Source organism: Nerophis lumbriciformis, linkage group LG31, assembly GCF_033978685.3.
Source record: "Nerophis lumbriciformis linkage group LG31, RoL_Nlum_v2.1, whole genome shotgun sequence".
Lineage (NCBI taxonomy): Eukaryota > Metazoa > Chordata > Actinopteri > Syngnathiformes > Syngnathidae > Nerophis > Nerophis lumbriciformis.
In genome coordinates this window covers 23706325-23725336 of record NC_084578.2, presented here as the reverse complement: position 1 = coordinate 23725336, position 19012 = coordinate 23706325, and the positions used below count along the sequence as shown (strand labels likewise).

Genomic DNA, 19012 nt, shown 5'->3' with positions numbered 1-19012 from the left:
TAACTAGAATGACTTACAAATTACTGTACACCACCCCCTCATCAACCTCACATCACCTGCTACAGCCTTACTCTCCTAGTCTTTCTTGCAGCAAAGTCATCTACAACATCATCATATGACAACTGATTTGAGACCACATGATTTATGCTTATGATGGAAAGTCCACTGAGACATTCTTGCATCATAGTAGATCTCAGGTAGGTTTTAATGAGTTTGAGCTTAGAGAAGCTTCTTTCAGCAGCAGCCACTGTAACAGGAAGAGTGGCAGAGATTCTCAGAGCAACCCACATGTTGGGGTAAATTTCTGCCAGCTTCTTCTCATGCAGGAAGGTCAAGAGTTCCATGTTTGTCATGTTCTTTGATGGCAATGGTGGGAAATTCTGCATTTCCATTGCAAGTTCTGTGCCATTAATGTCCAGCTGGCTGTCATGGGTCAGAGTAGTACTCAGGGTTTGGCACTGCTTTAGCAGCTCTTCTTTTTGCAAGTTGTGGAAATTGAGGAGTACTCCAAACTTGTCATTCACCTCTCCAAGGCTCTGAAATCTCTCATCAAGTGAAGAGATGGCTGTATCCACTACCACATTAAAAATGTGGTTTCCATTTTTTTAAGTGCATCTTAAGTGCTCATCTGGAGACTCATAACCGAAGTGCCTTTTAGTGGTTCTCAATCGCTTTTGTTTGAGTTCAGCCTCCACATTCATTTCTTCACACATCTCCTTTGCCGTTGTCTGTGCATCAGAAAATCCAGTGTTTCTGTAGCTGGTGAGGAAATCTTTGGTTTTCTTCAGCAAGTCGACAGCCACATCGAGCTGCATGGAGGGCGACTGCATGAGTTTACTCACATACTGGATCTTGCTGAGAATGTCATACCAGATGGCTGTACAAATGCAAAAACAATAGGATCCAATCTCCTCAGCCAAAGACTGGGCTTTAACTCTCACCACAGGGTCTGTAGTTGTTTCCCTCACCTCCAGAAGAGCCTCTCTGACTTGCCGAGCCTGATATCTGACTGCCTCAATGCTTTTTATCCTGCTTTCCCATCTGGTCTCAGCCCATGATTTCAAAGTGGTTTTAACATGTTTCAGGAGGACACCCCACATATGGGTGGAGGCTGAGAAGAGCTTGAATAACTTTGCTAAATGCCCAAAGTAGCCAAGGGCATCTGGTGAGAGTTTTGCAGCATCAGCTACTACCAGATTTAAAGTGTGGGCACCACATGGGACAAAAAAAGCTCTTGAGTTTAGCTGAAGCAACCTAGCCTGAACACCTTTTTTTTTTCCCTTCATGTTGGCCCCATTGTCATAAGACTGTCCTCTGCAGTCTTCAAAAGAAATGTTAAGCTCCTCTAACCGTTTTAGGATGAGAGTTGACAAATGATCTCCTGTTGATTCCTCTGCAACAAGAAAGCCCAGGAAATGCTCTTTAACTTGTGGTATGTCTTCTTGTGACACTATCCTGACTATGACAGAGAGCTGTTCCTTATGACTCAGATCAGGTGTGCAATCTAAAATGATAGAGAAATACTTTGATGTTTTGATCTCTTCCACAATGCGTTTTATTATTCTTGAACTGATGGAGTCAATCAGTTCATTTTGGATTGTTTTTCCCAGATAATGTACGTGACTGCCAGCTCCACTCTCTACTCTACTGCCATGCTGCTTCATCACTGGATCAAATTTGGCCATAAGCTCCACTTCTTTCAGAAAATTGCCATTGTCTGGTTTATTTAATGTGTCTGTGGACCCCCTGAAAGCCATGTTTCTTTCAGCTAAGGACTGAATTATTGCCACCAAACGATGTAGAACTTCACGCCACCTTTTTCTCTCAGCCTCAGCAAGTGCCATCTCTTGTTTATCTATTGTGAGTCCTTTTGCAAAACGGACCTCCAAGTTCTTCCATGTTGCCATGTGAGCATTATGCTCCTGGCTATCCTCATGGACCTTGAGCAAGTGGCTTGCATTTTTCCAGTCCTTCAGACCTTCCCTACTCAGTTTGTAATCTCTCTTGGAAAACATTTTGCAGCAGAAGCAGTGCAAGCTATCCTCTTTTTTCGAGTACATAAGCCAGGTTCTTCTCACCTTTTCCCCATTGATTTAGAGTCTGTTAAAAAATCATGCTGACACCTTCGTCCGTCTTTCTGTTTCGGGAATGTGAAGTCACTATCAATTACAAATGGACCTCTGTGAACTAACTCTGTTCGTACCTTTTCAGTTAAAGCAGAAGGCCAGTCAGCAGGGTTTATTGGTGCAGCAGGAGGACCGCTTGATGCTTTTGCATCACTGCTGGGTTGTGCTGCTGAGGTAGAGGCAACAGGAGGAGCGCTTGATGCTGCTGCAAAACTGGTGGGTTGTGCTGCTGAGGTAGAGGCAACAGGAAGACTGCTTGATGCTGCTGCATCACTGCTGGGTTGTGCTGCTGATGCTGCATCACTGGTGGGTTGTGCTGCTGAGGTAGAGGTAACAGGAAGACCGCTTGATGTTGCTGCATCACTGCTGGGTTGTGCTGCTAATGCTGCATCACTGGTGTGTTGTGCTGCTGAGGTGGAGGCAACAGGAAGACCGCTTGATGCTGCTGCATCATGGCTGGGTTGTGCTGCTGATGCTGCATCACTGGTGGGTTGTGCTGCTGAAGTGGAGGCAGCAGCGGTAGATGTGGTAGATGGCCCAGGGGTGGGATTTAGAAACGTCAACAGTGCATCTGAAGAGAGGAGTATGTGACACCATTAAGTATTACAGTCTAATAATAAAAACACATGATTCCAGGAATAAAATGAAATGATATAATATAGATGAAAAACCAAAGAGATATATGTATGATGTTAACTGATATGCAAATTAGATTAGATTCAATTTATAGTCATCATTACAGTGAAATGCTGAATAGCAGAATGCAAAGTAACAATATAATATATTATATGAGAATGTTATGTTATGATTATCTTTAACCGAATCACAGCAGTGCTCAAATTAAAAAACAGCATTCCCTCTCATGTGATATTGCTTAATTAACATTAATGATGTGCACTTTAACAACTAGGCTTACAACTATACCTAATATATAAAGGGGTGGAAAAGTGACTATTACCTGCAGGGCAAACATTAGCTAACCAGAAGGCAATAACAATGTAAACAAAAACCACCTGCTTAAAAGATCTAATACAAATGTCCCTGAGGAATGTAAGGTGGGAGTACTGTAATTACCTAACGTTACATTATTATTTTCCATAACAATTTAGCCCCGTCCACAATATTAACCCGACGTTAAAACAGAACTAGCTATTTATTGATTAGCAATTGCCGAATCATGTAACATTAGCTTAATGCTAAAAAGCCAGGTTACTATCACATTCTGTAACAGACAAATAATTTCCTGTAGGCTAACGTTACCTACCTGCTACCTCTGTCTTTTTCTCGTTCCTCCTCCTCTTCTTTTCTCTTTTTTCTTCCCTGGGCACCTGACAGTTTTGGCCGTTTTGACATCTTGTGTTGATTTTTTGATGTGGTGACGTCCAAAAAGAGTCATGATACGGGAAGGGAGGGGGCGCACCGCGTGGGGTGGGGCGGGGGGGGAGGGCGTAATGTTGTAACAAATAATATTTCTATTAAAAAGGCTTTACTTTGCATTTTAATTAACGTGGGATTATTTTGTGTATTTAGAAATAATAGTACCAACTTTTTTTTCTTTTTTTTTTTTTCTCAACATTTGTGGCACTGGCGTGGCGCCCCCTGATGGACGGCGCCCTCAGCATTTGCCTATACGGCCTATGCCACGGGCCGGCCCTGGTGCCTGCCTTCGGACAACAGATGAAAATGAGCTATTTCAGCTAATTCTGGCATATATACTGTGATGCTTTGCTCATATGTAGATCAATATGCAATGTCCTAATAAAATGAAGCTATTCAATTCAATTAAAAAATGAACATGTTAGAAGTGCCGCTAGTCGTCGAAGATAACAAGGCCAGCGGCATTTAGTTGGCCGCTTCGCAACCATGATCAGTCCACGGAACAATGTCAGCCAGACACGTATGGACTCACAGATTGAATTGTTAAGGATTTTAATAGTTTTAATGCTAACTACACATATTGCTACACTTAATGAAATGAGTATATCGATCTTCCCATAACATTTCTGTATCTTAACTATCATATAATTAGTATAGTATATCATTAGTCACTTCCTATTCCAATTGTGGCATCAGTCGTACTCATCCACAAGAGGAGAGACACTGCAGATTTAAAAAAATACCTATAGACCTATAATTTTTCTTCCTGTGACAGATAAAGTATTCTCACAGGTTTTATTGCGACGGATGCTTAGAGCCCTCGAAAGTCACCAACTAAGAGAACAAGCTGGATTCAGGGTGAGCTTTTCTACTATTGACCACATTGAACTACAAGAAAATGCTAGTAAATCTAATATCCCACTTTGCTTTGCGTTTGTCGACTATAAAAAGGCATTCGACTCAATATAATTTCCCCCACTTTCTGCTGCACTCAAAAACCAAGGAGTAAATACAGCATACATCTCAATCCTCCAAGACCTGTATAGTGGTGCCACTTCAACATTGAGATTGCACCAGTATTGCAATAAGATCAACCTTGAAAGTGGAGCCACATAAGGTGACAATGTCTCATCCAAACTCTTCACAGCCTGTCTCCAAGATGCTATTATCAACAGTATCAACTGGGAAGGAAAGGGAGTCAACATCAACGGCGAACATCTTTCTCGTATGATTTTCGCTGATGACATAATATTGGTGGCCCACACTCCGCAAGTACTGAATGTTATGCTGAATGAAATCCACCTCAAAAGCAAACCGGTGGGCCTAAACATGCACCAAAGTGATAAATACTCTACCAGGGCACCAATCGTTGTAGATGGAAACCTTATCAAAGAAGTTGACAGCTATATCTATCTCGGTAAGATGGTAACAAACAATGGAGGTATTCTGCCAGAGATAAAAAGAAGGAAAGGACTCGGCTGGGCTCCTTTTGGAAAAGTGGACAAGATGATGAAGAACCCACAAAAAAGTATGACAACTATAAGAGAGGTATTAAGTGGTACATACTCCCTGTGAAGATAAAGGCAATGATAAATGGCCCTCAAACCAAGCCAAACTGAACTCATGGCTGTGGCACAGAGAAAGATGGAGAGAATCATGCTTGGCATCACTCTGAAGGACTGAAAAGCTACAATCTGGATCCGACAACAAACAGGAGACACTGATATAAATGTTGCCATCAAGACATCCAAACACAGCTGGGCATGACATGTGGCCAGACAACAAGATAATCGACGAACACTCACAACAACTGAATGGACTCCTCGTGAACAGAGAAGACAAAGAGGACGACCAAAATCAAGGCCTCACTTGGCAGAGGCTGGCTCAAGATAGACGTCAACGGTTGGAGTCTAAGTAGGGGTTCCTCAAAGAGTGAAATTAACCCTTATGATGATGATGATGATATCATTAGTTATTACTGTAAATGGTTAGTTTTAAAGTACTTCATACATATAGGGTCACACAACAGAGCCCTGAAACGAGGGTGTGAGGTATTTTCCAGCAGCAATAATCATCAAGATAAGCCAGCGTGGGAGCAGTTAACCATGGAAACTGGAATCAAATGGGACAAATTCAACCCAACCCCCCTTGGAGAAGTAAATTAGATTTTAGGGAGAAAGAGAGGGCATATATTTTGTAAAGAGACAGCGGAAGCAGGATGTCTCCCTTTCCCACCCGATGGAGGAAACTCATTTCGGCCGCTTGTATCCGTGATCTTTTCCTTTCGGTCATAACCCAAAGCCCATGACCATAGGTGAGGATGGGAACGTAGATTGACCGGTAAATTGAGAACTTTGCCTTCCAACTCAGCTCCTTCTTTACCACAACTGATCATTACAGTGTCCGCATTACTGCAGATGCTGCACCGATCCGCCAGCCAATCTTACGATTCACTCTTCCTACACTCGTGAACAAGACTCCAAGGTACTTGAACTTCCACTTGGGGCAAGATCTCCTCCCCAACCCGGAAATGGCACTCCACTCTTTTACGGGCGAGAACCATGGACTCTGAATTGGAGGTGCTGATTTTTATCCCAGTTGCTTCACAATCGGCTGCGAACCGATCCAGTGACAGCTGAAGATCCTGGTCATATGAAGCCATCAGGACCACATCAACACCAAACCCTGCAGCCACCAAACCGGATCCCCTCGATGCCATGACTGCATCTAGAATTTCTGTCCATAAAAGTTATGAACGGAATTGGTGACTGACAGACTCTCGCTGTCGTGCGGGTTTTCAGGACCATCAAGGAAGGACATGGTTGAGCAGGGTTGTGACTTTGTTTTATTTTTGCAAATAATACTCAGTCTCTCGTCGCTTTCCAGCTTCTCTTTGCCGCTCGCTCGTCAGCACGCTTTTCAGCCTGCCGTGTCGCTTTCCAGCTTCTCTTCGCCGCTCGCTCGTCAGCACGCTTTTCAGCCTGCCGCGTCATCTTTGTCTGACTCTCGCTCTCCCGCGCTGCATCGGGTGCTGCCTGCTCTCCAACTCTCTCCTCCTCCTCGTTCTCGGCTGTCGCGCTTTTATACACAGGGAGGGGATTATTTAATTGTGCCCAGCCGGGTGATTCCCGCACCTGAGGTTCGCAGCGTCAGATCCGGCGCGCCCCGCCTCGCTGCTCGCTCGCCGTCCACGCCTCCTCGCCGCCATCTTGGAGTCGGTCCTGGCGGGGCACGCCTCGCTGTCGGTCTGCCGGCCCCGCCTCCCCACAGTCCTCCATCGCCAGACGCAAGCCGGAACTCCGACCGGCTAAGCCAACTCCCCCCTCTCCTTTTTGAAGGGGCGGGAAATGAAGACTGCTATGGCCACCTGTGCCCCCGGTCTTCTCTTAATTTTTCTCGTGTTCTTCTTTTCCTTCCTCTTCATTTTCTTCTTCTCTGTCTTCTTCCATTTCTTTTCTTCTTCTTTGTCTTTGTCTTCTTCCTTGTCTTCGTCTTCTTCCTTGTCTTTGTCTTCTTCCTTGTCTTTGTCTTCTTCCACCACTTCATCTTCTTCTTCCACCACTTCATCTTCTTCTTCCACCAATTCATCTTCTTCTTCCACCACTTCTTCCACCACTTCTGTGGGGGGCCACTATCTAGCTCTGACACTATCATACAGGGAGCGGACCGCCACATTCCGACAGTCCGATTGCCCATACTTTTTGAGTACTCCCCACAGGACTTTCCTAGGGACACGGTCAAATGTCTTCTCCAAGTCCACAAATCACATGTAAACTAGCTGGGCAAACTCCCATGCAACCTCAAGGACCCTGTCGAGAGTATAAAGCTGGTCCACAGTTCCACGACCAGGACAAAAACCACACTGCTTCTCCTCCAGTACACCTGAATAGACCTTACTGGGAAGGCTGAGGAGTGTGATCCCACGATAGTTTGAACACACCACCCGGTTGCCCTTCCTAAAAAAAGGAACAACCATCCTTGTCTGCCAATCCGGAGGTACCGCCCTCGATGTCCACGCAATGAGGCTTCAAAAAATATTACCGTATTTTCCGCACTATAAGGCGCACCTAAAAAACACAAATTTTCTCAAAAGCTGACAGTGCGCCTTATAACCCGGTGCGCTTTATATATGGATAAATATTAAGATTCATTTTCATAAAGTTTCGGTCTCGCAACTTCGGTAAACAGCCGCCATCTTTTTTCCCCGTAGAAGAAGCGCGCGGTGCATGCTGGGATATGTGACGTTTCATTTCCATTTGTGTGTTTATGTAAAGACCCCAAAATGGCTCCTATTAAGTGTGTTGTCTGTCTAATTATAAATAATGCAGACGAGGCGTGTTAACTGAGTTCTCAACGTTTACTCACAGCGTGCTCATAACCACATTCTAACTCCCAGCATACAACAACGCTTCTCAGGGCTACCGCGCATGCTCGTCACTATCGTTGCATGCTGGGTAGTGTAGTTGTTATATTTGCTAGCTCATAACATCACATTAAGAGACACGCTTACACGCTTAATTCAATACTCGCCGTCATTCCGGGTGGATTGACAAAAGACCTCCAGCCGCTAGATATTGGTGTCAACAGGGCATTCGAAGCTAGACTGCTAACTGCGTGGGAACAGTGGATGACAGAAGGCGAACACACGTGACGTTCACCAAGACAGGGAGACAGGGAGACAGCGCCAGACGACATTTTGGATCCCACATTCGCCCAACTTTTCAATTCGGACAACGAAGGAGAATAATTCGAGGGATTTATGAATGAAGAATAACTTCAGAAAGTGAGCGCTATGTTTATTTTGTGTGTTGTGACATTAACGTTCGAGCAACATTATGTTGCTATTGCTCTGCACTATTTTGAATTTTACTATGTTTGTGATTGCACATTTGCGTACATTTTGGGAGTGAACAGAGTTGTTAGAACGCTGGTTTTTAATATATTATTAAAGTTTGACTGACCTATCTGACTGTTTTTTTGACATTCCTTTAGCGCAGTTAGATGCGGCTTACAACACCGGGCGGCTTATAGGTGGACAAAGTTTTGAAATATGCCGTTCATTGAAGGCGCGGCTTTTAACCCAGGGCGCCTTATGGTGCGGAAAATACGGTACTGTAAAATAAAGCTAAGATGGTGAATCTTAAAATTTATCAAATTTGATGCGCTTTATTAGAGATTACACGGTACAGAGAAAAACTTTTCCTCCCTTCAATTGCCAGAAACAGATGACCCAAAAGAAAATCTACAAGGTGCTATCAATAATCTACAATCACATGTAGAAAATATACAAACCCCGTTTCCATATGAGTTGGGAAATTGTGTTAGATGTAAATATAAACGGAATACAATGATTTGCAAATCCATTTCAACCCATATTCAGTTGAATGCACTACAAAGACAAGATATTTTATGTTCAAACTCATAAACTTTTTTTTTTTGCAAATAATAATTAACTTGGAATTTCATGGCTGCAACACGTGCCAAAGTAGTTGGGAAAGGGCATGTTCACCACTGTGTTACATGGCCTTTCCTTTTAACAACACTCAGTAAACATTTGGGAACTGAGGAGACACATTTTTTAAGCTTCTCAGGTGGAATTCTTTCCCATTCTTGCTTGATGTACAGCTTAAGTTGTTTAACAGTCCGGGGGTCTCCGTTGTGGTATTTTAGGCTCCATATTGCGCCACACATTTTCAATGGGAGACAGGTCTGGACTACAGGCAGGCCAGTCTAGTACCCTCACTCTTTTACTATGAAGCCATGTTGATGTAACACATGGCTTGGCATTGTCTTGCTGAAATAAGCAGGGGCGTCCATGGTAACGTTGCTTGGATGGCAACATATGTTGCTCCAAAACCTGTATGTACATTTCAGCATTAATGGTGCCTTCACAGATGTGTAAGTTACCCATATTTTGGGCACTAATGCACCCCCATACCATCACAGATGCTGCCTTTTACACTTTGCGCCTATAACAATCCGGATGGTTCTTTTCCTCTTTGGTCCGGAGGACACGACGTCCACAGTTTCCAAAAACTATTTGAAATGTGGACTCGTCAGACCACAGAACACTTTTCCACTTTGTATCAGTCCATCTTAGATGAGCTCAGGCCCAGCAAAGCCAACGGCGTTTCTGGGTGTTATTGATAAACGGTTTTCGCCTTGCATAGGATAAATGATAAATGATGATAAATGGGTTGTACTTGTATAGCGCTTTTCTACCTTCAAGGTACTCAAAGCGCTTTGACACTACTTCCACATTTACCCATTCACACACACATTCACACACTGATGGAGGGAGCTGCCATGCAAGGCGCTAACCAGCACCCATCAGGAGCAAGGGTGAAGTGTCTTGCTCAGGACACAACGGACATGACGAGGTTGGTACTAGGTGGGGATTGAACCAGGGACCCTTGGGTTGCGCACGGCCACTCTCGCACTGCGCCACGCCGTGGGAGAGTTTTAATTTGCACTTACAGATGTAGTTACTGACAGTGGGTTTCTGAAGTGTTCCTGAGCCCATGTGGTGATATCCTTTACACACTGATATCGCTTGTTGATGCAGTACAGCTTGAGGGATCAAAGGTCAGGGGCTTAACTGCTTACGTGCAGTGATTTCTCCCGATTCTCTGAACCTTTTGATGATATTACGGACCGTAGATGGTGAAATCCTTAAATTCCTTGCAATAGCTGGTTGAGAGAGATTTTTCTTAAACTGTTCAACAACTTGCTCACGCATTTGTTGACAAAGTGGTGACCCTCGCCCCATCCTTGTTTGTGAATGACTGAGCAGTTCATGGAATCTACTTTTATACCCAATCATGGCACCCACCTGTTCCCAATTTGCCTGTTCACCTGTGGGATGTTCCAAATAAGTGTTTGATGAGCATTCCTCAACTTTATCAGTATTTATTGCCACCTTTCCCAACTTCTTTGTCACATGTTGCTGGCATCAAATTCTAAAGTTAATGATTATTTGCAACAACAAAAAAAGTTTATCAGTTTGAACATCAAATATGTTGTCTTTGTAGCATATTCAACTGAATATGGGTTGAAAATGATTTGCAAATCATTGTATTCCGTTTATATTTACATCTAACACAATTTCCCAACTCATATGGAAACAGGGTTTGTACAACAACAAAACTAGAGAGAGAGAATGGAATATCACGATAATACAAAAAAGTTCAGAGAAGAAATTAAGATTCTCAGCAAGGACAAAACAGCAGTAAAACAGACGCTAAAGATGCTTTTAAAGGAGAATGCATAATTGCGACAATGGTAGAGAACATCAGTGTTCTGGAGAATATCAAATAAGAGATGGCAGCATTGTGCCAACAGTTATATGCCAGGCAACACGATAACATTAATCTGGGGAATATCAGGGACATTCATAGAGCAACACAAAACATTGCTGAACAGGAAAATAATGAATTGGAAACATTTTACAACATAGATCATAATAGTCTGGAATTGGAGAATGATATAAATCCGGATACAAATGTTTTCTCCAACATCAGGAATTATTGCTTTTATTAAACAGCTAAACAATGCAATAGCTAATTAAATCAGACAACAACCTCTCAATAATTCAACAGCAGAAGCTTTTATGCAAACTTTAACATGATGAATTTTTTGAAAACAAATCCTTCAAAGTGATAGCTATCTCAGAAACATAGACCAATGTTAAAAACAGGAATAGATTCAATTAGAAGGATATGAACTAAATTATATTAACAGAACAAATAAAAATGGAGGAAAAGTATCTGTGCATGTGATGAAGAACCTGGACTACAAAGTGGTAAACAATCATGTTCTATTGATAACATTGTAGAATGTTTAACCATTGAAATCTGTCATGAAATAAGCAAAAGTGTATTGATCAACTGTATGTATAGAACACCCAAGTTGAGCATTGAAACGTTGGAGAACAGGATTAAGGCAATTTTTACGGGAATTAGTACAAAAGTAATTTTATTTTTTGGTGACTTCTTCAGTGACCTCTTGAACCCAAAAAAGCAAGACTATTGATGACTTCATAAATCTTTATAAATCTTAAAATTTATAAAATTTGATGCGCTTTATTAGAGATTACACGATACAGAGAAAAACTTTTCCTCCCTTCAATTGCCAGAAACAGATGACCCAATAGAAAATCTACAAGGTGCTATCAATAATCTACAATCACATGTAGAAAATATACAACAACAAAACTAGAGAGAGAGAATGGAATATCGTGATGATACAAAAAAGTTCAGAGAAGAAATTAAGATTCTCAGCAAGGACAAAACAGCAGTAAAACAGGAACTAAAGATGCTTTTAAAGGAGAATACATAATTGCGACAATATTAGAGAACATCAGTGTTCTGGAGAATATCAAATAGGAGATGGTAGCACTTTGCCAACAGTTATATGCCATGCAACAAGATAACATTAATCTGGGGAATATCAGGGACATTCATAGAGCAACACAAAACATTGCTGAACAGGAAAATAATGAATTGGAAACATTTTACAACATAGATCACAATAGTCTGGAATTGGAGAATGATATAAATCCGGATACAAATGTTTTCTCCAACATCAGGAATTATTGCTTTTATTAAACAGCTAAACAATGCAATAGCTAATTACATCAGACAACAACCTCTCAATAATTCAACAGCAGAAGCTTTTATGCAAACTTTAACATGATGAATTTTTCGAAACAATTCAACAAATCCTTCAAAGTGATAGCTATCTCAGAAACATAGACCAATGTTAAAAACAGGAATAGATTCAATTAGAAGGATATGAACTAAATTATATTAACAGAACAAATAAGAATGGAGGAAAAGTGCATGTGATGAAGAACCTGGACTACAAAGTGGTAAAAAATAATGTTCTATTGATAACATTTTAGAATGTTTAACCATTGAAATCTGTCACGAAATAAGCAAAAATGTATTGATCAACTGTATATATAGAACACCCAAGTTAAGCATTGAAACGTTGGAGAACAGGATTAAGGCAACCTTTACGGGAATTAGTACAAAAGTAATTTTATTTTTTGGTGACTTTTTCAGTGACCTCTTGAACCCAAAAAAGCAAGACTGATGACTTCATAAAAACAATGTAAAGCATGAGTTTGTGTCCTAAAATTACAAGGCAAAATTACAATTGACAATGCTTACATCCATTAAGATGCTTGTTGCCTGGACTCCAGAGGCTGAGGGGGCTTTTTCTTTTTCACCCATGTTAACCCTGCTTTTCAATATTTTTGTCGTGGTTGACGCGTCGGAAACAGGAGTGGGAGTGGTTCTGTCCCACCGCTCTCCAGTCGACCAGAGGCTCCATCCTTGTGCCTTTTCCTCGTGTCGCCTCACCACTCCTGAGAGGAATTATGATGTAGGGAATAGAGATCTGCTGGCCATTATTCTTGCACTACAGAAGTAGATGCGCTTGTTGTAGGCAACTGCAACCCCATTACTGGTTTTCACTGAACCTGGCCTACATCAGTACTCCTCAATGACTTAACTCCCGTCAGGCACGTTGGTCTTTGTTCCTCACCCGCTTTAACTTCTTCATCATATACACCTGAATGGGGATATACAGTTTGACCTTCCAGAGAATGTCAAACTGGATTCTGTCTCCAGGATCCACAGTCCTACCACAGAGGAAGGCATGCCAGAGACCATCATTCTTGTAGCCCAGGTGGTGGGAACCCTCCAGTGGTAGGTGAAGAGAAGGGTATCCGACGCAGCCAAGAATCTCAGGTTCCAGATAACTGTCTCTCAGATAAACTGTTTGTTCTAGCTGAGCTGAGGTCCAAGGTCCTTCTGTGGGGACACACATCTAAGGTGTCCTGCCATCCCGGGGTGAGGTGCACATTGTTCCTCGTTGTTCAGCTTTTGGTGACTTACTAAGAGCACCAATGTCAAGGATTTTGTTTCCGCCTTTTGTCTGCGCCAGAAATAAGGTTTCGCACAGCCTGCCAGCAGGCCTGCGGCGTACGCTTCCTATTCCTCCACGTCCTTGGTCGCACATTAACCTGGATTTAATCACAGGCCTCACAGTATGTCGGGGCAAGAGTGTAAACCTCAACGTGGTCGCTCAGTTTTTGAAGATGGCTCACTTCATCACCCCACCCAAGTTACCGTCATCTCTGGAGACAGCAGAGCTACTGGTGAGGCATATATTTTTTTGCAATCATTGCATTTTCTTGGACCTGGTCTTTGACATGGGGCCACAATTCGTGTCCCAGGTCTGGAAGCTACCAAGAGCCTCTTGTTGAGATAGCATCCTCAGTTAAACGGCCAGACGGAGCAGGCAATTCAAGACCTGGAAGCTGCCCTCTGCTGCATATGTCACCAACACCCTTCTTCCTGGTCCTCCCACCTGCCCTGGGTGGTATATGCATGCAACTTCCTTATCTTCTCGGCCACAGGTATATTCCCATTCAAGTCTGCCTGCGGTTATCAGCCTCCTTTGTTTATTTCCCAGAAATTGGATATATCTGTGCCGTCAATCCACTTTCACCTTCATCAGGACACCGGGTTGACCTTATCACAGACTGCTTCCCGCTACCGGATGCTGATCCCGGCTGATTGCCACAGGATCCCAGCACCGGAGTAGCAACCGGGACAGGAGGTATGGCTCTCCTCCCTAAAACTTACCGTTGGCTGGTACCTCCAGGAAGCTGGCTCCAAGATTTTTCTGACCTTTTAAGATCGACAGGCTCATCAACCCGGCGTCCGTTAAGCTTCAACAACCGCCTTCCATCAACAATCATTCAGTATTCCACGTTTCCTGCCTCAAGCCGGTCTCTGCCAGCCCGCTGTGTCCTCTGTCTGTGCTGCCTCCTCTTCCTTGCATGATCGATGGCTGGACAGTTTACACGGGGAAGGCCATTTTAAACTCTAATAAAAATCAGTGACGGGCAGTAACAAGCTACATGAAGCTAAGCCATGTAGTTTAACTACATTTTTCAGTAGCTTGATGGTAGTTTAGCTACATTTTAACTAGTACCTTTTCCTGTAGTTTAGCTACTTTTAGACAAATGTAGCGAGGTAGTTTACATCAAAGCTACAAGCTACAAAGAAAGAAAATGGACTATGAATCCAGGCTCAAAAAAAATATAGAGAAAACACAATGACTTAGATGAATGAGAACATCCACATTACAGACTGGTCAATCAGAGGCAAGATAAGGTGAGTCATTGAAACTAGTAAGCAAAATCATAACAGTCACGCTTTCATGTCATGTCACGACGAGGGAGTCGGAGACAGAGGGACGTTTTAAGCTGACAACTAAAAATAAAAACATACTTGAAAATGGGGTTCTCTCACGCAGATTATATTTTTCCTTTAGTAAAGAAGATGACGTGCAGGAAAACCACAATAATTGGCCCTTATTGGGTCCATCTATACACTCTCAATTACATTAACATTTATATTATACATGTGGGCCCATAGATAGAAATGCAGTTCAATGTAACTTTGATTTAGCAAGCTAATTTTGCCATGTAGCTTGTAGCGTAGCTTGCTACAATTCTCCTGTAGTTTAGCTACCTTTTAATCGAGAGTAACTTGTAGCTTAGCTTACTACATTTTCCAAGTAACTTACTGATCACTGGTACAAATTATGTAACTGATGCATATACAAAATGTTTTAATATTTTTATGATGCTTTATGACAAACATTGTCCATGGAAACAACTTAGTAAAAATCAGAAGAAGAACAAATTACCATGAATGACAAAATGACTGAAAAATGCTGGTAACAAGAAGAATACATTAAACAGAACATTCATAATACAAATATCTACAGAGGCAGAAAATAAGTATAAAACGTTTAAGAACAAGCTAATTAGTATACTGTGAACATGTACAGTAGGAAATAATATTACAGTCAATTATTAGACAGGAACAAAAAACATGAGAGCAACATGGAGCATCTTAGATACCGTCATCAAAAATGGTGCTCAGAAGGATTACCCTCAGTACTTCTCAGACACAAACGTAAAAAATTACAATATAAACGCAGTAGTTGAAAACTTAATAACTACTTCGAAAATATTGGATGAAATCTGCAGGACATGACAGAAAAGGAATTAATCAAAATTGTGAACAAATGTAAATCCAAGACCTCAACTGATTGTAATGAAATTGATATGAAAACTATAAAAAAGGTTATTGAAGAGTTTTTAGAACCTTTAATGTACTGTGTATCAGCAAATTCCCCAAACAAAAAGAAAATAATAAAAGTTGTACCGATTAGTAAGACTGTAGACGAATACCAGTTTATAAACTATAAATCTGTTTCTGTCATGACAGTTTTAGACATTGTTTATTAACTTTACTGTGTTTGGTATTGTTTCCATTCCAGAGCTTTTATTTTTGGTACTATTTCCTGTTTGCCTCACTACTCTTGCTTGAGTGCTGTTTTCCACACCTGTCCCTGATTGGCAATCCGAGCACACTTATTTCAGACTGCCAATCAGGATGTTTTATACACCAGCCTACCCTTCACACAGGGCTCAATCCTTGTTTCTTCTTGTAAATGGTTTTGCTTGTGCCAGTGTTCTCTATGCACTTCTCAGCTGCATTACTCCTACTTTGTTTTTTGACATTAAATTCATGTTTACCTGGGCTACACCTGCTGTCTGTACATCTTGGAATTCCTGACTGACAGAAGCTAACAGTTTTCTTACTTCCACAATTTTCAAAATTACTGAAAAAAATATATAATTGTTACGCAACTATCTCTATTCTCTAATAACAATTGATTAGATAAGCTTTAACCTCCGAATCACCCCCCGCCCCTCCCTCCCTCTCGAAGATGAGAGGTACAAGCGATAGAAAATGGATTGATAGATGGATAGTTAGATTGATAGTTACAATCAGTGTAATTTTCTCTAGTATAATCAAACACCAATCATGTGACCAAGCAGATCATGTGACCTAAGTGATCTGGAGTTCCTGGATGAAGAGTTCCACCAAAGTCTACAGTGGATGAAGGATAACGACATCGAGGACATGCTGGACCTGACCTTCACTGTCAACGAGGAGGTCTTTGGACAGGTCATTAGGTCACACACTCATGGACATTGATAATTATATTTTACCATTAGTATGTATGGTGTGTCTGCAGATCACAGAGCGAGAGCTCAAGCCGGGTGGGGCGAGTATTCCTGTGTCGGAGAAGAACAAGAAGGAGTACATCGAGTGTATGGTCAAGTGGCGCATTGAGAGGGGCGTGGCTCAGCAGACCGAGAGTCTGGTTCGGGGCTTCTATGAGGTACTGTTCATCATAGTCACAGTACATCTCCTTCTTGTCATATAACATCAAATCACTGATACTGTACACAAATCATACCACAGATGTCACACAATTTCAGGCTTGCATGAGACATTATGTCTGAACGCCATGTTCTCAGACTCAAGCACAGGTTGTGCAAACCAGCATTTCCGAACTGGAAGTCAAGTCAAAAAGTGAAAATGTTGCCTACAGGCTGGGGTCTCGATAATAATAAATAATAATCTTAAATCTAAATAATCTTAATCAAATCATAAATACTTGCAATGCAAACTGATCCCCCTTGGATTCAGTACCCCCCTTTGCAACTGGCTGCTTGACTTCCTCACAGACAGACCCCAATCTGTGAGAGTGGGCAACAACACCTGCAGTGCCATCTCTCTGAGCACCGGCTCCCCGCAGGGCTGCGTCCTGAGTCCGCTGCTGTTCACGTTGATGACTCATGATTGCTGCGCTAGGTCCACTACTAACCACATTGTGAAGTATGCGGACGACACGACAGTAGTGGGCCTCATCCGTGACAACAACGACATGGACTACAGGGAGGAGGTGAAACATCTGGTTGACTGGTGCAGAACCAACAACCTGGTCCTGAATGTCAACAAGACCAAGGAGATCATCGTTGACTTCAGGAAGCACCAGTCCAGCCACGCTCCACTCTACATCAATGGCACAGCGGTGGAGATAGTAAGCAGCACCAAGTTCCTGAGGGTGCTGATAACTGACAATATAACCTGGTCCTTACACACCGGAGCTCTTGTAAAAAGGGCTCAGTAGCGCAAGCACTTTTTGCGTCGGATGAAAAGAGCACAGCTCCCTCCCCCCATTCTCACCACATTCTACAGAGGCACTATAGAGAGCCTGCTGACCAACAGCATCTCTGTCTGGACTGGAGCCTGCAATGCCTCAGACTGGAAGTCTCTCCAGAGAGTGGTGAGGATGGCGGAAAAGATCACCAGGACTCCTCTTCCTCCTATCCAGGAGATCGCAAAAAGCCGCTGCCTGACCAGGGCTCAGAAAATCTGCAAAGACTCCTCCCACCCCCACCAAGGACTGTTTTCACTGCTGGACTCTAGAAAGAAGTTCTGCAGCCTCCGAAGCAGAACCTTCAGGTTCTGTAACAGCTTCTTCCCTCAGGCCGTAAGACTCTTGAACGCATCATAATTAAATTAATTTATCCCCTCAACTCCCCCCAAAATGGATTAACTCGCTGGAATAAAAAAAGACAATATAACAAACATCCATAAACATGGACGCATGTGAAAAAGTGCAATATATTTATCTGTACAGTAATTTATTTATTTATTTATATATATTTATATATATTTATTTATTTTATATATATATAATATATATTATTTATGTATATTTATTTATTTATATATGCACCTTATTGCTTTTTTATCCTGCACTACCATGAGCTTATGTAACGAAATTTCGTTCTTATCTGTGCTGTAAAGTTCAAATTTGAATGACAATAAAAAGGAAGTCTAAGTCTAAGTCTAAGTCTAAATATAAAAAGAGTTGAACGGTGTGCGCAAGATTTTGGCAGACACTGTGTTGACTGTGGGAGCGTGAGTTAGGGCTAAAAGTGGCTCTTGAATGTGTGTTTATGTTCACTGAATATCTGTTACCGCTTGTTCATAAAGCGTCAGAAAGAGCATCTCCAACTGTGTCACTCATTCTCCACTGCTAGGTTTAAACCCACTGTCCAACAGCATTGGGAAGAGAGGATGATCGGTGGCCTCAGCGCTCGAATGCAGGTAGAAAAAGGATCTGAACAGTGTGCAATAAATTTGCCAGAAGCAGCTTGTGTCAAGCTGGCGCCTGCGTTTTTGCCCAAACAGACAACAAGTCCACCATTAGCTATATCACAACGCAGCTGTCACCGAATGTAAGCAAACATGTTGGTGCCCATGAGTTTATGAGAACTCTAAGGTTTTCGAGAAAAGGAAGCAGGGAAGCTTTATAGAACACAATTTGAGCTTTTTGGCTAATAAAGTAGGCTGGACTGAGGTGGTGAGAGATGTGCAGTTGGCTTTATCACTGACGGAAGAAGTCGCATCCTATTTGCTCCTGTTGAATCCAGAAGAGAGACTTGATTACAGTGCGCTGGTGGTTGCACTGCATAGGCGTTTTGGGGACTAGAGAAATGTTTTGCGCTGTGAGTCCAAGCACTGTGACTGGCAGCCGAGTGAGTCGTCCCACTCTGC

At 42.3% G+C, this 19012-nt stretch overlaps 1 protein-coding gene across 6 annotated transcripts in view; it reads left to right on the top strand.

The window, feature by feature from the left end:
- The window catches only part of hecw2a (HECT, C2 and WW domain containing E3 ubiquitin protein ligase 2a), a 246889-nt gene that overhangs the window by 181249 nt on the left and 46628 nt on the right, over positions 1-19012 (top strand). For 4 of the 6 annotated variants that reach the window (XM_061926412.1, XM_061926413.1, XM_061926409.1 and 1 more), the window contains 2 exons: positions 16435-16564; positions 16635-16781. In XM_061926412.1, coding sequence (XP_061782396.1) covers positions 16435-16564; positions 16635-16781 — 277 coding nt within the window. Of the gene's footprint in view, positions 1-16434; positions 16565-16614; positions 16782-19012 lie in introns of all 6 variants that reach the window. The other 2 variants (XR_009811391.1, XM_061926411.1) reach the window with 2 other exon arrangements.